Source organism: Bufo bufo, chromosome 6, assembly GCF_905171765.1.
Source record: "Bufo bufo chromosome 6, aBufBuf1.1, whole genome shotgun sequence".
NCBI classification, from domain to species: domain Eukaryota; kingdom Metazoa; phylum Chordata; class Amphibia; order Anura; family Bufonidae; genus Bufo; species Bufo bufo.
In genome coordinates, this window is record NC_053394.1 from 247,674,717 (window position 1) to 247,698,124 (window position 23,408).

General features: G+C 41.9%; 1 protein-coding gene across 3 annotated transcripts in view; it reads right to left on the reverse strand.

Moving 5' to 3' along the window:
- CCSER2 (coiled-coil serine rich protein 2) overlaps positions 1-23,408 on the reverse strand; it is a 186,295-nt gene that overhangs the window by 108,983 nt on the left and 53,904 nt on the right. For all 3 annotated transcript variants that reach the window (XM_040434594.1, XM_040434593.1, XM_040434595.1), the window contains exons 2-3: positions 19,222-20,590; positions 17,084-17,286 (exon numbers count right to left, since the gene is read on the reverse strand). In XM_040434594.1, coding sequence (XP_040290528.1) covers positions 17,084-17,286; positions 19,222-20,557 — 1,539 coding nt within the window. In that variant the 5' untranslated portion in view covers positions 20,558-20,590. The remainder of the gene's footprint in view (positions 1-17,083; positions 17,287-19,221; positions 20,591-23,408) is intronic.

Sequence of the window (23,408 nt, forward strand, 5' to 3'; positions counted from 1 at the left end):
CGGGATTGGGACCCGATCATTATTATTTTCCCTTATAACATGGTTATAAGGGAAAATAATAGCATTCTTAATACAGAATGCATAGTACAATAACCATGTTCGCGCAGCCGGCATTTTTTCTGTCTTCTTTCTTCAGGACCTGGGTAAAGGACCTGTGGTGACCTCACTGCGTTCATCACATGATCCATTACCATGGTGATGAATCATGTGAATGACCATGTGATGAGCGTAGTGACGTCATCAAAGGTCCTTTAGGCTACTTTCACACTAGCGTTCGGAGCGGATCCGTCTGATGTTTCATCAGACGGATCCGCTCCGATAATGCAGACGTTCGCATCCGTTCAGAACGGATCCGTCTGCATTAAAACTTAGAAAATTTTCTAAGTGTGAAAGTTGTCTGAGCGGATCCGTTTAGACTTTCCATTGAAAGTCAATGGGGAACGGATCCGCTTGAAGATTGAGCCATATTGTGTCATCTTCAAGCGGATCCGTCCCCATTGACTTACATTGTAAGTGTGGACGGAACCGCTCGCCTCCGCACGGCCAGGCGGACACCCGAACGCTGCAAGCAGCGTTCAGGTGTCCGCTCACTGAGCGGAGGCTGAACGCTGGCAGGCGGATGCATTCTCAGTGGATCCGCCTCCACTGAGAATGCATTGGGGCCAGACGGATGCGTTCGGGGCCGCTCGTGAGCCCCTTCAAACGGTGCGCACGAGCGGACACCCGAACGCTAGTGTGAAAGTAGCCTTACCCAGATCCTGAAGAAAGAAGACAGAAGAGATGCCGGCTGCGCGAACAAGTGGATTAAGGGGAGTATTTTTAATTTTCTTTTTTTAACCCCTCCTGCCCTATTGTACTATGCCCCCTGTATTCAGAATGCTATTATTTTCCCTTATAACCATGTTATAAGGGAAAATAATACAATCTACACAACCTTGAACCCAAACCTGAACTTCTGTGAAGAAGTTCGGGTCTGGGTACCACAGTCGGTTTTTTATCACATGTGTGCAAAACACATTGCACCCGCGCAATAAAAACTGAACAACGGAACGCAATCGCAGTCAAAACTGACTGCAATTGCGTACCTACTGGTGCGGGTTTGCCGCAATGCACCGGGACGCATCCGGACCTAATCCGGACACGCTCGTGTGAAAGAGGCCTAAAGGGTATATGCAGTACTGTGATCCTTTGTTCTGAGAATGTTAGGGTTCCTGATCACGACAGACCACTCTATATGAGAAGATATCTCCTAGAAGATGGGGAGTAATTTGTACCGTGAGCTGAATTTTTCAATTTTTTTTCCAGCAATTTGTTAGTTGGATATTAACCAACGTGGCCACTCACACACTTCCCACATGAGTTGTCGCCCAACTTTCCAAGACCCCTAACGTTCTTAAAGGGATTTTTTTTTAAAATTCTCCTCCACCTCCCACAGCCAGCAAAACTTATGAAAAAATTGGGGACACATTACTGCATTGGCTGTGGCAGCGGATATGACTCCGTTTTTAGAGAGCAGAAGGGAGAAAATTTCTGTGGATTTCTTCCACAGGTCTTGCTGGCTGGGGGAGTGTTAAAAAAAAAAAAATCTTGGACAGCCGCTAGATTAGTGGTGGTCCTACTCCTGGGACTCCCCAATCATGAGAATGGAGACCATGTACTCCCCTGAAATGAACGAAGCAGCAGGTTGGGCATGAGCTAGAACCCCAACTGATCCAATAGCTATTTCCTATCCTGTGGCTGAGAGAACCTGTCAATCTGAATTGCGGGAAAGCAAAATGGTGCATTGTAGGAACTGTCCCCATTCATGTGAAGCCCCACCCCTTTCTGCTAAACCCCGCCCCCTTATCAGGCATGTCAGAATAAAGGGTAGAAACTCTAGATGCTCCAAACGGCGACACTTTTTAGGCAGATGTTTGGTGCAGACACATTAGTACATCTGGGCCAACGTTTAAAAAAAATGCATGGCTTGTTTCTTTCATTTTAGGTGAAAGCTGGTGAATGTCAATCAAGTGAGTAAAACATCCTTAGGGCTCATGCAGACGACCGGATCAGTTGTGCGGTCTGCAAATAGCAAATCCCGGCCGTGTGCACGCCACCATTTCTTTTCAAACTCTTCTAGAAATGTGCGGCGAAACACACATACGAATGAGGACAGCACATGGCACGGCATCGTGCATGGAAACGTGTGCATAAGCATGGATGGTAACCTGTGCGGTGTGTTATAAAAACACATCAAATGAGGCTAAATCTCCAAAAAAATAGCAATAAACAAACAGAAAAACATACATCCAAATTCTCATAAACCAGATTCCAAATGCACTATCCTAGCAAGCCACCGCATCACAAATGGAAATCCTCCTGTTATTAACTGATGACATTAGTGAAAATCCAACCTGATAATAGATTATTTCTTTGTATTAATAAAATATGTAATGCTGCGCACAGCGGGTCTGCAAAACTCTCTGCAATAATCCGGCACTAGACAAAACTGTGCAGATGTACAATCAACTGCCGTCAGCTGCTACTGGTAGGCAACAGATGAGTAATGCCGTAATAAAATCCCCTGCCATAAGGAGCACATTGGGAGGGGGTGTAATTAACGTAGACAGGTCAGGAGTGGTCCCTCTCCATTGTCTAGATTAATGTACCCTCCTCACTTACTGTTTGAATGTGGATGTTCTACATCTGATTCTCTGCACTAAATGTCCTGCTGGAGGCCTCTACGTTGGAGAAACAGGACAGAGACTCAATGCAAGGATGAGGTCCCACCGCCACACAATCAAAGAGAAGAAGCTACACTTTCATGTGTTCTTCATTGTGTCCTGGGCTACAGAAATGCTTAGCCACAGGAAAGTTCTCATATTAAAAGGTAACTTCGAATCCCAAAGAGCTAGAAGAATTTGGGAATACAAATTTATAACACTGCTTGACACTTTGAATACTGGACTGAATTTGTCCCGGGATTTATGACACACTACAAGATCTAAAAAGTCTTCTATAGACATAGTCGGGGCACCAGGTCTCTGAGATAACCTCAATTTAGAGACCATAAAACTTTCACACCCCTTATCTGTAAGATAAATAACTCCTTAAGGACACAGCCATATTTCACCTTAAGGACCAGGCCATTTTTTGCAAATCTGACCAGTGTCACTTTAAGTGGTGATAACTTTAAAACGCTTTGACTTATCCAGGCCGTTCTGAGATTGTTCTTTCATCACATATTGTACTTCATGACACTGGTAAAATAAAGTAGGGCTGCAGTAAACGATTATTTTAGTAATCGAGTATTCTATCGATAATTTTTTTACGATTAATCGAGTAATCTAATAAGAAAAAAATAATTAATAGACTGTTTTCCTTTATAAAAACTCAGACCCCCTGCCATTAGTCCCCAACACCCTTCATTCCCCCCTGTGCGATCAGCCCAAGTGAATCAGTTCCGCCCAGTGCCATCAGCTCTGTTCCCCCAGTGCCATCAGCTCTCTCCCACCAAGTGTCATCAGCTCTCCCCACCCAGTGCCTTTAGCTGTCCCCACCCCAGTGCCATCAGCTCTCCTTCACCCCAGTGCCATCAGCTCTCCTTCACCCCAGTGCCATCAGCTCCACTCCCCCAGTGCCATCAGCTCTCCCCCACCCCAGTGCCATCAGCTCATCCCCACCCCATAGCAATCAGCTCTGTTCCCCCAGTGCCATCATCTCTCCCCCATTGTGCCATCAGCTCTCACCTCATTGTGCCATCAGCTCTCCCCCCATTGTGCCATCAGCTCTCCCCCCATTGTGCCATCAGCTCTCCCCCCATTGTGCCATCAGCTCTCCCCCCATTGTGCCATCAGCTCTCCCCCCATTGTGCCATCAGCTTTACTCCCCCATTGTGCCATCAGCTTTACTCCCCCATTGTGCCATCAGCTTTACTCCCCCATTGTGCCATCAGCTTTACTCCCCCATTGTGCCATCAGCTTTACTCCCCCATTGCGCCATCAGCTTTACTCCCCCATTGTGCCATAAGCTCTCCCCCCATTGTGCCATAAGCTCTCCCCCCATTGTGCCATCAGCTCTCCCCACATTGTGCCATAATCTCTGCTGCCATGCTCCTCCTGACACCCGGATTGCACAGTGTCATTGGTTACACTGTCACTCCAAGTGCCCGGCCTAAGTCGCGCCCCCACCCCCTCGGTTTCACTAACTTACCTTTCCAGCAGGGGCGCTGCAGACACTCCATTGTTCCGCGCTGCTCTGCGCCTGACGTCACACAATGCGTCAGGTCACGGCGAGCGTACGTCAGGAGGTCAGAGCAGCGCAGGACCATGGTCGTGCTGTGAAGTGTCCGGAGGCCCCCTGCTGGAAAGGTGAGTATTCCAAGCGCAGCGGGAGACCACGGAGCGGGAGTAATAGCAAGCGCTTCACTCCCGCTCCGTGGTCACATGACACAAACGAATCTTCGATGCAAAAAATTTGCATCGAGAATTTTTTTTGTGTCGAATTACTCGATTTAATCGAGTAATCGTTTCAGCCCTAAAATAAAAGTAAAAAAAATAATTTTTATTTATAAAAAAAATACCAAATATTTTAAAAAAAAATTGCAAATTTCCAAGTTTTCAATTCTCTACTTCTATAATACATAGTAATACCTCCAAAAATAGTTATTACTTTACATTCCCCATATGTCTACTTGATGTTTGGATCATTTTGGGAATGATATTTTATTTTTTGGGGATGTTACAAGGCTTAGAAGTTTAGAAGCAAATCTTGAAATTTTTCTGAAATTTTCAAAAACACAATTTTTAGGGACCAGTTCAGGTCTGAAGTCACTTTGTGAGGCTTACATAATAGAAACCACCCCATTCTAGAAACTACACCCCTCAAGGTATTCAAAACTGATTTTACAAACGTCGTTAACCCTTTAGGTGTTCCACAAGAATTAATGGAAAATAGAGATACAATTTCAAAATTTCACTTTTTTGGCAGATTTTCCATCTAAATAATTTTTTTTCAGTTACAAAGCAAGGGTTAACAGCCAAACCAAACTCAATATTTATGGCTCCGATTCTGTAGTTTACAGAAACACCCCATATGTGGTCGTAAACCGCTGTACGGGCACACGGCAGGGCGCAGAAGGAAAGGAATGCCATACGGTTTTTGGAAGGCAGGTTTTGCTGGACTGTTTTTTTTTACACCATGTCCCATTTGAAGCCCACCTGATGCACCCCTGGAAGTAGAAACTCCATAAAAGTGACCCCATCAAAAAACTACACCCTTCAAGGTATTCAAAACTGATTTTTCAAACGTCGTTAACCCTTTAGGTGTTCCACAAGAGTTATTGGCAAATGGAGATGACATTTCAGAATTTCCGTTTTTGGGCAAATTTTCCATTTTAATCCATTTTTTCCAGTAACAAAGCAAGGATTAACAGCCAAACCAAACTCAATATTTATGGCCCCGATTCTGTAGTTTACAGAAACACCCCATATGTGGTCGTAAACTGCTGTACCGGCACACGGCAGGGCGCAGAAGGAAAGGAATGCCATACGGTTTTTGGAAGGCAGGTTTTGCTGGACTGTTTTTTTTTTACACCATGTCCCATTTGAAGCACACCTGATGCACCCCTAGAGTAGAAACTCCAAAAAAGTGACCCATTTTAGAAACTACAGGATAGGGTGGAAGTTTTGTTGGTACTAGTTTAGGGTACATATTATTTTTGGTTGCTCTATATTACACTTTTTGTGAGGCAAGATAACAAGAAATAGCTGTTTTGGCACAGTTTTTATTTTTTGTTATTTACAACATTCATCTGACAGGTTAAATCATGTGGTATTTTTATAGACCATGTTGTCACGGACGCGGCGATACCTAATATGTATACTTTTTTTTTATTTATGTAAGCTTTACACAATGATTTCATTTTTGAAGCAAAAAAAAATAAATCATGTTTTAGTGTTTCCATAGTCGGAGAGCCATAATTTTTTCAGTTTTTGGGCGATTACCTTGGGTAGGGTATGATTTTTGCGGGATGAGATGACGGTTTTATTGGCACTATTTTGGGGTGCGTGTGACTTTTTGATCGCTTGCTATTACACATTTTGTGATGTAAGGTGACAAAAAATTATTTAGCACAGTTTTTTATTTTTTTACGGTGTTCATCTGAGGGGTTAGGTCATGTGATATGTTTATAGAGCCGGTCGATACGGACGCAGCGATACCTAATATGTATACTTTATTTATTTATGTAAGTTTTACACAATAACAGCTTTTTTAAAAACAAAAAAAATCATGTTTTAGTGTCTCCATATTCTGAGCCAAGGAGAGAGATCGCTTTAATCGGCGTGAGGAGAGGCCATACATGCTCCTCTGGAATTCTGGGAAGAAAGGGATGCAAATGAGCTCTTAACAAGCTCTGCCTCTTAATCATAATGAGGAGACTTATAGGCCATACATGCTCCTCTGGAATTCTGGGAAGAAAGGAACTCCCATGGCACTCATTGGAGCACTAAACAGCTGATCGATGGCGCCGAGAGTCAGGCCACCACTGATCAGATATTGATGACCTATTCTAAATCCCTTGTTCCCAGAAAACCCCTTCAAGTAGAACATTTATGGATGCCTGCAGCTGAATGGCAGTAACTGCATGTGGATTATCGCTACTTGCCGGGCTGCACCTGTCCTTGCTGTGATTTAACTTGTAGCCCAGCAATCAACGGTAATCCACGTGTGGTCATCCTATTATCTGTAAGAATATGTTAAAAGGAGTAGATGCTTTTTTTCTCATTTATTTTGGGGTTACCTGACTGAAATGATCCTAAGTGGACGGCTTGACGATACAACTGGCAGGATATGGCCAAGCCACGCCCAACCATGACAGCCAACAGCTGTAGAATTTTACTGCAAAATTGTGTGGCCATTGGCTGTTTCTGGTAGGCTTCCTTCACATAAAGGTTTTTTTATTTTTTGGTAGCTTTTTTGGTGGGTAGATGTCGCTTGACTGCATGCGGCGAGCTGCAAGCCGTACCATACCTTAATGCCCATAGACTGTAGACAGACTCACACATGCTCAGCTTTCTCTCTCCTTCTTCTCCCTTGCACATCCACAACCTCCCACTTTAGATTGATGAACTGGGGTTTCTGCACCCACATTCAATCTATAGGCAGGTCCCCAACCAATGAGACATAACGTACCCCATGTCTAATTCTGGATACACCAAAATACCTCCAGTGTTTCAGGTCATAAAAAATATCTACGGTAAATACATGTAGGACTGCAGGTGCATAACACACAATCTCAACAATCTACAAGCTCAGCTGATACAAGTAATGAAATAAATCACAAAAAATAAAGCCAACCAAGAAAACTAATTCAGATCTCATTCATCAGGCGGCCACAAAAGCTCAACATTTGTATGTCTAAGAACAGCTTTCTTCTATGTTGAATCACCAAAAGGGCCTGGAGCCAACACAGTTATCAGACATCAAACATTCAAGAGAAATCAACCAAACCATCCATGAATAGGAAGGAAGTGTCGATATAAAGATATTCGGGCACATCAAAACACACTTACCCTCGTGCAGCTGGCAGGCTTCTCATTGAGCCTGAGGATTAGATCAATCATCTGATTACAAAAAAAAAAACTGTCAGAAGTACTTTGGTAATCTGGAATATCTCACCAGTCACTTAGGTGCAGGGATAATGAAGTCTTAACCTACTCAACAGATTTCCTCTGGATCAGGCCATGAAAGTCACTATCCTCGGTTGATGGAATCCTTACAAATGGTGAATGGTACTGACAAAGGAGGGGTGGTCTGTGCATTGAGGGTAGCAAGGGACACGTAAGAGCCATATGCCAAGCCCAGCTCTTATTCATTTGTAATATAATAACGCTAAGCCCCTGGAGGCCCCATGGAGACAATGGAAATGACAGTCAAAAAAAATTACCCATTGGAGATCTTCTAATCAAGCAAACAATAAGAAAAATCATAATATGACAATAACACACTAACACATGAATTATTACATATATTCTTTCATACTATAGGGACATGCACATGTATTCATAAATAATTATTACATATATACACTCATAATATAGGGTGACATGTATTCATGGTGGATATATGCATTCATAGTATATAGAGACATATGTACTCCTGGTGAAATATTACATATATGAACTCATCGTATAGGGTTACATGTATTCATGGTGAATATATGCATTCATAGTATATAGAGACATATGTACTCCTGGTGAAATATTACATATATGAACTCATCGTATAGGGTTACATGTATTCATGGTGAATATATGCATTCATAGTATATAGAGACATATGTACTCCTGGTGAAATATTACATATATGAACTCATCGTATAGGGTTACATGTATTCATGGTGAATATATGCATTCATAGTATATAGAGACATATGTACTCCTGGTGAAATATTACATATATGAACTCATCGTATAGGGTTACATGTATTCATGGTGAATATATGCATTCATAGTATATAGAGACATATGTACTCCTGGTGAAATATTACATATATGCACTCATCGTATAGGGTTACATGTATTCATGGTGAATATATGCATTCACAGTATATAGAGACATATGTACTCCTGGTGAAATATTACATATATGCACTCATCGTATAGGGTTACATGTATTTATGGTGAATATATGCATTCATAGTATATAGAGACATATGTACTCCTGGTGAAATATTACATATATGCACTCATCGTATAGGTTCACATTGCATTCATAGTATAGAGATGTACTCATGGTGAAACATTGCATATAAGCATTCACAACATAGGAACATATTGTTATTTTGCAGCCTTGTGTTAAAGTTAAAAAAATAATAAAAAAAGGTCCCCCCCAGTAATCTGCACCCAAAAAGCCAAAATGGAGAAAAAAAACAACATTTTTGAAATTTTAGCAAATTTATTAAAAAGGAAAAACTTAAATTATGAACCGACATATTGTTAAAGTGAAAAATATATATTTGTACCGTGTTAGCCAGTAAATATAAAATGAAAAAAAAAAAAAAAAAAAGACAGGCTCCTCCGTGGTGCCGTGTTGGTCAGAAAAATCTATGTGGTGTTAACTACTATTGCACTAAAAAAGACAAAGCTATTATAGCAGCGACACCTTTTATTTGCCAACCATACAAATGATATGTCTTGGCTATCAGGGCACAGTCTCCTTCATCAGGCCGGATTCCAAATGAATGACTAAGAGAAACGCACATACTTCTGTCGGTAATTCATTTGGAATCTGGCCTGATGAAGGAGCCTCTGTGCCCTGATAGCCAGGACATATCAATTTGTCTAGTTGGCAAATAAAGGCATGGCTGCTATAATACTTTTTGTCATTTCAACGTAAAAGGAGTTAGAGTCACTGATTTATCCAAAAACTTTTGATGTTTTAATCGGTGGGGGTCCGACTGCTGAGACCCCCGCCAATCTCTAGAATGAGACATCATCAGATGGACTACCACCAATCAAAACTTTTGATATGTCCCTACGACATATTAAAGGTTTTTTGAAAAATCAATGTCCCCTTAACATCCCAATGTACACTTTCAGATTTGTGGCAAATCTGCAGCAAAATCTGCACCATGTGATGGGGATTTTGCCGCTTTGGCCAGATACGTTGCAGAAAATCACGTTTAATCAGTCATGAGCCACAATACTAAGTGTCTGCTGGGCGTTCCCTTACAGTAAAGGACCCTCTAGTACTGGGAGACTGCAAGAGCAGAGTGGAGGGGGTGGGGAGAGAAAGTGCTCGGCCAAGCATGCATGTGTGCTGAACGGAGATAGATATACATAAGAGGCTAAAAGACACCTCTGATGGCGGCTTACTTCCAGAAAAAAAAAAAAAGATCATGCACTTCAAATCCTTATATCCCCTGACATCATCTGGGATGGCCGTCAGAGGCCTTCATACACATTAGGTTTGGCCAAAGGTTATTTAAAGGGGAAAGTCTGGAAAATGAACATGTATCCCTTTCATATAACTTCATAGAAATTAAGAGGGAGGGGGGCTTCGCAGGTGCTCATCTTTTCATAGGCTTCTGTATTGAAAGACTTTCTTTACAAGCATTCTGCTCCCCTCCACCAGAAAACAAATGTCCACATTGTGGCACATCATCTATTTGCATAGCTAATTATACTTATTTTGTTCAGTTAGTTTCCTGCTGCAGTGCGTTCTCATTAGAAGTAATTAAGAGAAAGTCAACAGGGCAACCGCTTCATGAAAGGATCATTAAATTCAGCGCTTATGATATTAAGCACTGACATGGTGTGCTGGGAGCTTCAGCCAAATATCATCACTTTGGTATTCTCACCAAAGTCAGATGAAAAATCAAGGCCATCGTACTGTCCACATGTATGTAAATGTAATAAAAGGGCTAGGGTCCAGCTGGGAAATCAGTTCATAAAAAGGCACAGTGCTGGCCTAGAGAATAGATGCTCTGTGGTCTCCAAAATACTAATTACTGGTGTCCCATGATGGAGAGATTCCTGGTGACCTTCCTGCCCACTACAACATCATAAACAAGAGGTCATCAACTGCTGGAGATCCGGCTACTGCAAAACTACGACTCCCAGCGTGCACACTTGATTGTTCTCAGAACTCCAATAAAAGTGAACACGCTGGGAGATGTAGTGTCACTACAGCTGGAATGCCAGAGGTTCCTGATCCCTGTCTTTGACTCCACAGGAAATGTTTCTTCATACAAAGTCTGCTGAGGAACAGGATTTACAGTACAGTGGCCCCTCAAGATACAATATTAATTGGTTCCAGGACAACCATTGTATATAGCAACCATTGTAACTTGAGTAATCGGTTCCAAAGCCCCAAAAGGTCACCCAAGATAAGAGAACATAAAGATTTAAGAAAAATAAGCAGATAACTAAGACAGATAATACAAGTCCTTACATATTACAGTCAGGAATAGCTGATAACTAGCAACTAAGTGGCTTTGATTGGTTGGATCTGGGTCTGAGGCATTGTATGTCGAGTCTGGTTTCAACTTACGATGGGTCAGAAAAGCCCATTGTATGTTGAAAATATTGTATCCTGAGGCCATGGTATCTTGAGGCATCACTGTGCTTATTTCCTGCTGCTTAATGCTTATACACAATAGCGCTAACATATTCCACAGTGTTGTACAGAGACTGCCATCACTCGCATCAATCCCTGTCCACAGTGTGGTTCACCACCTTAATAATCTCTTAAATACACATACACATTGGAGCTTATTTCATATGAGGTCATATAACCAGTTAGAATGTTTTTTGGCACCAGATGTAAGGTACAGTACAGACCAAAAGTTTGGACACAGCTTCTCATTCAAAGAGTTTTCTTTATTTTCATGACTAGGAAGGCATCAAAAACTATGAATTAACACATGTGGAATTATATACATAACAAACAAGTGTGAAACAACTGAAAATATGTCATATTCTAGGTTCTTCAAAGTAGCCACCTTTTGCTTTGATTACTGCTTTGCACACTCTTGGCATTCTCTTGATGAGCTTCAAGAGGTAGTCCCCTGAAATGGTCTTCCAACAGTCTTGAAGGAGTTCCCAGAGATGCATAGCACTTGTTGGCCCTTTTGCCTTCACTCTGCGGTCCAGCTCACCCCAAACCATCTCGATTGGGTTCAGGTCCGGTGACTATGGAGGCCAGGTCATCTGGCGCAGCACCCCATCACTCTCCTTCATGGTCAAATAGCCCTTACTTTCAAAGTTTTCCCAATTTTTCGGCTGACTGACTGACCTTCATTTCTTAAAGTAATGATGGCCACTCGTTTTTCTTTACTTAGAATTTGTATTATGGCAAGAAAAAAGCAGCTAACAGTCTATTCAGTAGGACTATCAGCTGTGTATCCACCTGACTTCTCCTCAAAGCAACTGATGGTCCCAACCCCATTTATAAGGCAAGAAATCCCACTTATTAAACCTGACAGGGCACACCTGTGAACTGAAAACCATTTCAGGGGACTACCTCTTGAAGCTCATCAAGAGAATGCCAAGAGTGTGCAAAGCAGTAATCAAAGCAAAAGGTGGCTACTTTGAAGAACCTAAAATATGACATATTTTCAGTTGTTTCACACTTGTTTGTTATGTATATAATTCCACATGTGTTAATTCATAGTTTTGATGCCTTCAGTGTGAATCTACAATTTTCATAGTCATGAAAATAAAGAAAACTTTGAATGAGAAGGTGTGTCCAAACTTTTGGTCTGTACTGTAGGTATCCTATAAGTCAATGTTTGACCTTTTAAACAGGCCTTGAGACGTGACATGGATAACAATTAAGCCGGCACCTCATTTGCCAACAGCTATTTTGGGTTGATTGCCCCTTATCAGTGCAGAGATTACTGGCTTAACTGGGTTAGAGGCCAAGATCAGGATTCAGTGGATACTATATCTCCTTACGCCTCATTCACACATCAGTGTTTTGGTCAGTAATTTCCATCAGTGATTGTCAGTCAAAACCAGGTCCAGCTCTAAATACAGGACAGGTTCAAATCTTTCCCTTATACCTGTCTGTGGAGGCTCCAATCCTAATTTTGGCTCAAAATCACTGATGGAAATCACTGACATGTGAATGAGGCTTTAAATGAGGCTTAATGGAGAACACCTAAACAGTGTGAGAAGTCTTATAAGCCAGGCAACGCTCATTAGGAGATATAGAATCTCCTGAATCCTGACCTAGGCCTCTCACCCAGTTAAGCCAGTACTCTCTGCTCTGCACTGATGAGGAGCAATCAGCCCGAAACAGCTGTCCGCAGATGAGGTGATGGCTTGTTTATTACTCAAGTCATGTCTTAAGGCCCATTTAATGGGTTGAACATTGACTTATATGATAGCTGCCTTATATCTGGTAGCATTAGAGACAGAGCTCATTAACAGATCATTTTCATACCTTCTTGCCAGAATTCCAGAGGATTATGTATGGCCTAAAAGCCTCTTCGATCGATTAAGGTGCTCTCCATAAGGAGAGATAGTCCCCCAAAATCCTGACCTAGGCCTCTAATCCAGTTATGCCAGTACTCTCTGCTTTGATGAGGGGCAATCACCCCGAAACAGCTGTCTGCAGATGTGGTGCTGGCTAACTTATTATCCAAGTCATGTCTCAAGGCCTGTTTAAGAGCTCATTAGCATACAGTCTTTGCTTTAATTGTGAGACCATAACGAGAACAAGCTGTAGAGTTTGCCTGTATACAATTAGATGAGAAAAACTACATGAAGGTATGCAAGCCTCCATTCTTACTAAGGCTCTATTGATGTGACCTAATCAATTAGCTGAGGAGGTCACGTCTTTAAACATGTGCTCTACTGCAGCACCCAATCATCCTTCATCTCTGTGCCTATGTTCACTTTTCCACAGCTCTGGCTTGCACATTAAGGGTCCATTCACATGTCCGCAAGTGTTATGCGGTCCGCAAGACACGGACACGGCTATGTGCGTTCCGCAATTTGGGGACTATATGGCCGGCACTATAATAGAAATGCCTTTTCTTGTCCGTGGCTGTTCTATTTTTTTGCGGGGCCGCAGAACGTAAGTGCGAATGCGGACAGCATACAGTGTGTTGTCCGCATCTTTTGCGGCCGCATTGAAAATGAATGGGTCCGCACCTGTTCTGAAAAATTGGGGAATGGATGCAGACCCATAATGCGGACATGTGAATGGATCCTAACCAAATGGGATGCATCTGTTACCTTACTGTTGAATGCAAAATAGCTCTCCTCTGAAAAGGAGAAAACTGTGCAATATACAGGCACCATGTTATAGAGCAGGAGGAGTTGAGCAGATAGATATATAGTTTTGTGGGAAAAAAATAAATCTGAAAAACTTGTAACTTATTCATTTAAATCTGTGCTATTTCTAACTTCATTGTACATGGAGCAAATGTTATCAGTGATGGACAGCATTTCCTGTGTAAGTGTGTATACATAGATAACTGGACACGGAGGTGGTGTTATCATTGATTGATAGCATTCTGTGTATGTGTGTATACAGAGATAGCTGTCAGTCACTGACAGCTGTACATGGGGGAGGCATTATCAGTGATTGATAGCATTATCTATGTAAGTGTGTATACATAGATAACTGGACACGGAGATGGTGTTATCAGTGATTGATAGCATTATCTATGTAAGTGTGTATACATAGATAACTGGACACGGAGATGGTGTTATCAGTGATTGATAGCATTATCTATGTAAGTGTGTATACATAGATAACTGGACACGGAGATGGTGTTATCAGTGATTGATAGCATTATCTATGTAAGTGTGTATACATAGATAACTGGACACGGAGATGGTGTTATCAGTGATTGATAGCATTCTCTGTGTAAGTGTGTATACATAGATAGCTGTACATAGGGAGGGGTTATCAGTGATTGATAGCATTCTCTGTGTAAGTGTGTATACATAGATAGCTGTACATAGGGAGGGGTTATCAGTGATTGATAGCATTCTCTGTGTAAGTGTGTATACATAGATAACTGGACACGGAGATGGTGTTATCAGTGATTGATAGCATTCTCTGTGTAAGTGTGTATACATAGATAGCTGTACATGGGGAGGTGTTATCATTGATTGATAGCATTCTCTGTCTAAGTGTGTATACATAGATAGCTGTACATGGGGAGGTGTTATCATTGATTGATAGCATTCTCTGTCTAAGTGTGTATACATAGATAGCTGTACATAGGGAGGTGTTATCAGTGATTGATAGCATTCTCTGTGTAAGTGTGTATACATAGATAGCTGTACATGGGGAGGTGTTATCATTGATTGATAGCATTCTCTGTGTAAGTGTGTATACATAGATAGCTGTACATGGGGAGGTGTTATCATTGATTGATAGCATTCTCTGTCTAAGTGTGTATACATAGATAGCTGTCAGTGACTCATAACACCTCCCCCATTAACACTGAAATCAGAAATAGCAGAAATTGAAAAAGTATAAAGTTTTACAGATTTTTTCCACCCATATAACTATATATGAATCTGCTCAACTCCTCCTGCTCTATAACATATTACCTGCAGTACCTGCAGACTGCAATGTATTCCATGGTGACAGGTCCTCTGTAAGGAGCTTTGAAACAGGACCTTTGTTCCCTTTTCGATTCCGATTTATATCCTGCACAGTTTCAGAGTTGTTGATCCTCATAAATATCAAGCAGTGTTCTGATTGGCCATGTCAGATGCTAAACTTGACCTCCACAAGAAGAATCAGTAGACTGTACACCGAGGATCTCACGCGTCAGAACCACATTCTCTACTGATGAGGAGCAACAGCTCAGAAGCAGGCTAGACTGCTGATTAGGAGATGGACACTGACAGGAGAGACTTCCTTTGGTGGCACTTCAGAGGCAGTTTTCTTGCTTCTGGAGGAGACATACAGGTGAAACTCGAAAAATTAGAATATCGTGCAAAAGTCCATTTATTTCAGTAATGCAAATTAAAAGGAATTGCATTAATGCAGCTTAAAATTAGAATTTTGTGAAAAGGTTCAATATTCTAGGCTCAAAGTGTCACACTCTAGTCAGCTAATTAATCCATATCCCCTGAGCAAAGGGTACCTCAAAATTGTGACTTTGGGGTTTCATAAGCTGTAAGACATATTCATCCAAATGATTACAAATAAAGGCTTGAAATAGACTCATTACATGCAAAGCGAGATATCTCATATATTAGTTTCACCTTTTAATTTGCATTACTGAAATAAATGAACTTTGCACCATATTCCAATTTTTCAAGTTTCACCTGTATGTGCAATTGTTCCCCATGGTAAATACTATCCAATAGCCTGATCTCCGCAAGAAGAATTACTGCAGCTTGTGGAACTTTATTGTGAGATTAAACTGTGTTTTCTATTGTATCTGTAAGTTTCTGGATGTGCCTCTCACTCTGAAACAGCTAGAAAAGACTAAAGTTTCTTAAAGACTAATAATTACTTGGTTTTTGCCTACTTAAGCAGTATTGTGACTCCCACATGGCGTACAGGCACCCAATTAAAACGTATCCAAGCCATGCATTATTGATGGAGCTTGTCTTACAAAGACTGTCAATGCAAGGCACAAGTAAAAAGAACTCTGCCAAAGCACAGAAAGACAATTTCAGCAAAACGCTATGAAACAGAGAATGATTTCTCTGATGACTATAAGCTACCGGTTAAAGCAAATGCAAATACTCATATACACTGAAAAATCATTTTCTGGTGTCTAAAAGGCGTTAAGCTGGATGACAGTGGTGCTTTCTACTGCCTACCACCAGGTGTCACTAGTAAACTAACACAATAGGATGAAAGGTACTGCAGGAATGAAAACGCAAACCTTAAAGATTTGGTGCATACAAGATAACCTGGCGTCTGGTACATTGCTCTTCATTTTTCATCTCATCACGATGTAAAGAATTAGTTAATGGGTTGCATCATGTTACAATTGCAGAACAATGATAATTTCCTGCATGGTCAGGGGTTTAAGAGGTTTACTCTGTGTGCCAAACCTGACCCCAACACCTTCAGTTATACAGTTAATTCAATTAAACATTGAATGCTTCATAAAGCAGATACTGAAGTAGCCTTATACCATCTCCTCTTCTGTATCTTAGGAGATACTGTAGCGAAGGCATTTAGTGCATCACCTGTTCCCAATAGCTGCCATGTTAAAAAAGGGTATAGCACCTATCCCTCAAAAAAGAAAGAAAGGGGCTTAGCGTCTCGCCCTTTATCCTAAGCTGTCCTGGAATAGCATCCGAGTCCTTACATATCCACTTTAAATGCAGCTTTGGATGTCAATGGAGTATGAAACTGGGAAACACCCAGCAGATTATGGATGACCGCACCTAGAAGTGTCTACTACACGTGGTGGAAGGCATCTTGCAGAACTATATTTGCCTGACAAGTGAACTCCTTGGGCATGCTGCCCAATGACAAGAAATCCAAGAGCATTTACCAGAAACAAAGGAATGGCAAAGATACTAACCCTGAAATGATATTGTAAACTGTAAAAAGAAGGCCAAAAGCAGATGTATCAACGGAGAATGTAAAAACGGTGACGTACCAGGCTGTTCATTTCTGAAGAATCATAGCTCCCGCATGGAAGGACATTTCCGATAGGTTCCATTCCTTCTTCATCCCACATGTAAGTTCCATCAGAGCTGTCAGATGGAGAAAGTTCAAGAGATGACGGATCTCGATAATCCATATCTGGAGAAATCCTGGTCTCTCCATAAGGTCTGCTGCCCACTCCCGCTTCTTTTTGTACTAAAGAGATTCATTTAAAGAGAATTACATTAAAAGAAAAAAATATATGTGCACACAACAGTCAAGTCTGGAGATTTATGAAGTCACATCTACACCGAGTCTCTAAGGACAAGTATGGCTCGGTTTGTACTTTCATTGGAGGCTTAGGTCGGAGACCTCAATGGAACCCAAAATGTCCCCCTTTGTAAGTCAATAGACACCATAAGGTAGTGGCAATATGGTCTGGGAGAGTGTCAGCTCTCATTATGAAAGGAAGTAATCACACAAGAACGAACATAACCTTAGTAAGACAGCAGCGGTAAATCCCTTTATAGATTTATATAGTACTGTCATATTCAGTGGTACACACTGTAGTGTCAAATATGGCATAAAATGGTTAAAAGTGCAATGAAGATGCACAAAAATAAATTGAGCGCTATCGCAGAAAAAAAAATTAAGGCTACAATGACAGAGCCCAAGACATATGAGCTACTGTCTGAGCATCTAAATGGATGCGGTAGTGGTGCCACTACTTTCGACCACATTCTGCAGCCCTAGTGCACAAGGTTATTAAGTGGTTATGTCCACACAAAACTCAGGACATTGGCTTGCAGAGTTGGGCAGATTCTAGTGTTGCTGAAGAGAAAAAAGCGCCAAGGCTGTCATATTTACCAACCCCCAGAAAGTCCCAATACCTCTACAAAGCTCCTCTGTTGGGGACCTACTGCTATCCTTTAGCTAGGTTGGAGAGAATAAAATTGTACAAAGTAGCTGGTACCGTATTAGTTCCCTAATCTGGTGCTTTGAGTCATATGGTCATTCTGCACCACTTGTATCCAGTAACCTATACTTTCCCCTGGCACCCAGCTGGTACATTACAGAGATCTGGAGTTCTAGGTCGTCACCGAGTCCATGCCTCTGCACCACAAAAGATAAGACATGTCCATGTCCATCTTTCTTCATCTTGCAGATCGCGGACCCATTGAAGACAATGGGTCCACACCACGATGTGGGGTGAACACGCATGGTGCCGTGTTTTGCGGATCTGTGGCTTGCAATCTGCAACTTGTTCCTGTACACAGCTAGAGTATGGTATTATAGCTCAGTTCCAGTGACTTCAATGGGTCAACCTGCAGTACCAGGTATAACCCATATACAGGTGTTTTTGGAAGAAAGCAAACATATTCTTCTAATCCTTAACAATCCATGTAATGCTTTTGAAATGTTGCTGTCTGACCACTGGCAACATCTTATGAGGGAACAGACACAAAACATGGACTTCGGAAATAATGGGAACTCAAGATCAATACAAGTCAAAGGGCTTGTCGAGAAACAATCTGCCGTTTTCCCCAAGATCCAGGACGGGGATGAAATGCAGGACCAAACAAGGCCCATGGACAGACATGACTCTGGAAAAATGTGCTTCTCGAAAAACGGCACACACCTTTTTTGTCCTGGACAACCTCTTTAAATGGGGTGTATACCTGTAGAACATGGCAGCTTCCTTCCTTTAAAAAAACACTACATTTGCCCACTGGTTGTGTCTGGTATTGCAGCTCAGTTCCTGTGAAATAGTTCACTTACAGTGATGGTCAGTTCGCAGTGTTCGCCAGCGAACACATGCGGGATGCCATCTTTAGTAAGGTAGACTCACCCGTCCGGCGATGCCTGTGCCGGTCTGAAATCAAATGCAGTCCCCGGGAGCAGGCAGTTCCGAGAACAGCCCGATGAAGGCCCCCGGCGGCTGTTCTCGGCGCTGACGAACACTGCGAACTGACCATCACTGTTCACTTATGCTGAGCTGCAAAACTACCCACAACCTGACAATGCTTTTTCTATCCTAATTTTGTCCAATACTTTTAAAGGCTATGAAACAGAAAAATATATTTTACCTCCGCTAATCATTTTTGAATTGAAGAAAATGAGACTAAAATATGGAAATAAAGTTGAATTTACCTGTAATATTCACATCTATCCATTCATCCGAATGACTGGTAACAATCTGATTCTTGTCCTGCAATTCAGCCAATAATTGCTTCGATGGCTTTTCTGTCACTTTATTCTCAGAGTCTACATCAATAACGGTCTTATTCCCATCTTCCAAATCTATGAAGTCATCGCTAAAGTCTTCACTGAGGTCATTCTTGTCAGAGGATGATAAGGAAGAAATAGAGAGCTCATCAACATCTTCACTATAATAACTATCCTTGCAATTTTGTTTATCCAAATTCTCAAAAGAGGAACAATTATCAATGTCTAGCTCTTCTTCCACGTCCTTGTTCAGTAGAACAGTCGCTTGGCAGGTTCCAGTTGACAATGGTTCTATTTGGTCTATAACCGGGGCTGCAGAAGGACCTTTACTGTCATTACAGATGTTCTCCCTGTTAAAATATAATTTGTTTTTCTGTAGAGATGGACGGCTCAATCTATAACCTAATGGTACAGTTACAGACGGACTATTGGACACGCCAGGTTTCTTTAGACCAAGAGAAGAGCCTCCAGGATATGTCCTTGTAAAATTGGACTTCATCTGTGGATCATTACCATTGGACAGCCCAAATTGCTTTACAGTCCTTGATAAAGCACTGTGTCTAAAAGCGGTTTGCATGGGTGTATACTGTGACTGGTAAGGCCTTGCTGGATCTACTTCTCTATTAAATGAATGAGACCTGGTCAAAGGTGCATTTGGAAGCAAAGAATTCTGAACAGAATGGGAAAAACTCTGAGACCTCCTAACACTGGAGAAAGGTTTGGTCTCAGTTGATAATGCCTTACTTGGAAAGTTTCTACTTGAAGCAGAATTAGCTCTTGGTCTATGTAAACCTGTTGGGGGCTTGTTTGTGTAAAATCCATTAGCCAGAGTTTTACAGCCATTGAGCCCATGGTAAGCAGCCCTTCCTAACGGCGTAACTTTCGAAAACTTATTTGAATTAGATAGCAAGTTTTCATTCAGGTCGTCTTTTTGTGACAACAACAACATGTTGCTTTGCTTTCTGGGGTTTTGGAAGTCTTTTCCCAATGCTATCTGGTACGGAGAAAATCCTTTTTCTGTGGCAGTATTAGGAAGTTCTCTAGAAATCTGACCATTTTGCTGCAGTTTCCTCCAGTTCAATGAAAATCCTGATGCCCGGTCATGGTCACTGTGCTTCTCCCCAACAAGGCTTGATTTAGTTAACAAATTGGAATGCGTGTCATTGGGTGCCCGCTGAATGAAGCTTCCTGAGGACTTGGGCCCACCAAATTTAGGTAATTTTGAACCTAAAGGGGCTCGAATCTGAAATTTTTCTTCCATGAGAGGGCAGGTGCCTTCAGATTTTGATTAGATCTAAAGAAAATGAGAAAAAGAAAGTTTTACCACCAGGAAGTGTAAGTAATACCTATTGTTCCATTAATATCAATCACAATTCACAGAAGTCATACACCATACTGGAGGCATAGAAGAAGCAAGAGCAACCTGGCGAGCAGCTACAATATGAAATAGCTATGTGTACGTATGCCTTAGCAAGGGTACTATACATATGGAAGTCTTCATTTGTATACCTTGCTTCTTATTAAACTAGTCCTTAGTGAATAGGGTTTTAGTGGAGATGCCGGACAATGCCAGACACCAATGCAAGGTTCTAGGTAGATTTCGTTTTCTTGCTTTGGATGGTCTATCATTCGTTAAAATCAACAACTACAAGTAGAACCAATCTCGACATTAGAGGACCACAGATCACATACAAAAAAAAAAAACAACAACAGTGTAGACACCATGAATGTCATGCAGCAGAGTGGGCACCATGCCTATTCCAGTGGCAAAGAGCTAAAAACAACCTTTTGTTTGCCCCCTGTTTTTTGATAAATTGCAAACCCTTTGATAGCATTTTTCAACTATGAAAAAAAACTGTGTCTAATAAGTATATATATAACACACACACATACTATTTTTTTTCTTTGCTCCATCAATGCGTATTATAAAGCTAATACTAATGAGCACTTCCATTATGAGGAGAAGTCATCAGTATTAAAATCTCGATATAAATATTGGTATATGCCCATGTACAAGCTTACAAAAAAAAAAAACAGCACATGTGAAAAGGGGCTTTTCAATACACTGTAGCACAGAAGCTCATGTGTCCCAGCTACATTGGCCATGAACACAGTAAATCAATATTACAGTCAAGAGAAAAGTCAGAATTAATGAGTGACACATGAGCACACTTGCAGTCACATAAGGCACAGGCTCGTACACATCTGATAGCAGCTGTCATCCAATCTCTATAGTCAAATGTGTTCTTTTTCGAGACAACTTTTTCTCTTCTGTCTTACCACTTGGGATGTTGTGATGTTTAGATGGTATTTTTACCTTCTGACTTAAAGGGGTTGTCCCATACGAATGTGATGTGGGGTGGGGAACTGAATTGATGAGCAATTGGCCAGCCAGTGCATGCGTAGTCACCTCTTGGAGGTCGGAGGAGTTGTGCATGGAGGGAGCAATGGAAGATGGAACGTGTGGTGGGTGAGCGGGTGGGTTTGGCTGCCGAGAAAGCGGTATAGTGGGCGGTTACAGTTGGGGATGAGCTGGCAGCACACAGCACTATGGGAAATGTTGTTGGTGCAGCTCTGAAATGTCCACAACCTGGATGTTCGAGTTGCAAACAGCGGAACAAGGCAGAAGAACAGGGTTTGAATCATCAATTGAAATTATGGAGAGGGGTACAGCAATATGTTCAGTATGTTACAAAAATAGATCACCACAATAGATTTTCTTTAGTGTCCAGAAAACCCGTTTAGATGTATCATGGCTGGTATGTGTGAAGTATTCTAGCTAGCCAACTCATCTTAATTGCATCCACAATGTAGTGCTCCAAACTGGAGGAAGGGGGGTGGGGGGGTGGAGTGATTGCCTATTGGTTGTTCTCAAACCCAAAGGATAAACCGTGAATGGGGTATTCTGGGATTTGGCTATTGATGGCCTATGCTCAGAAACGGCAACGCTGCACCCACTGAAGAGAATGGGCAGTGCTGCAGTTACCAGCTCCACCCACTACACAATGGGCATAAATGGGTAGTTCTAGCACCAGAGCCCCTCTAAAACAGCTCATCGGCAAGGGTTCTAAAAGTCAGACCACCGCCGATATGATATTGATGACCTATCCTGAGCATAGGCTATCAATAGGAAAATCCAGAAACATCCCTTAAAGCAGGGCTGGGGAACCTCCGGCCCCCGGGATCAATTCATGTGGCCCCCATCCCCCTGTCAGAGCATATAGTGAAATTGCTAATTACAGCTTCCAATATGGGGTCTGATCTGAGGCTGGGTAAGGTTCTGATGAGGGTCTGATCTGAGGCTGGGGGGTCTGATTGGGCTGATCTGAGGCGACAAAGGGTCTGATGGGGGTGTGACCTAAAGCTTGGAGGTCTGATCTGAGGCTGGGGAAGGTCTGATCTGAGGCTAGGAAGGATCTGATAGGGGTCTGACCTGAGGCTGAGAGGTCTGATGGGAGTCTAATCTGAGGCTGATGTAGGCTGTGGGGTCTGATAGGAGGCTGATGTAGGCTGGGGGGGGGCATATCTGAGACTGAAAAAGGGAAAAAGGCAGGGACAGTTGAGAAGGAAGAGGCAGGGACAGTGGCAGAGTGAAAGCTGGGTGAACACCTCTCTGGACCTCCTTGGGTTTAGCTTGGCTGCCATTAATGCAAAATAAAGAACTAAATAAATAACATTCTGAACTTAAAAATTCGACTGCTGTATGTTGTCAAAATGTAATATATATAGTGCAGGCGCCATTTTGTGCTGCAAAAATACAACACTCTAGATTTTTAAAAATTGAAGCGCAATTTCTGTAACTTACCCCTAAGTCAGTAATATGTTTGACCAAATATAGCAGTCGAATTTTTAAGATGAGAATTTTGTATGGCCCGCGAATGATGTTACAAATATTCAAATGGCCCTCGACAGCAAAAAGGTTCCTCACCCCTGCATTAAAGGGACAATAAAGCCTGAAAAACAAGATAAAAAACATGCTAAGGAAAGGCTGTCTTTACCTTCTTCTGCTTGGACATCTTCAAACTGCTACATAAAGTAGTTTTAGGAGGTTCCTGCAGTCAAACAAGCCCCTTATGACTCCCTGCCTCTCCATCTTCGGCTGGAGACATGCT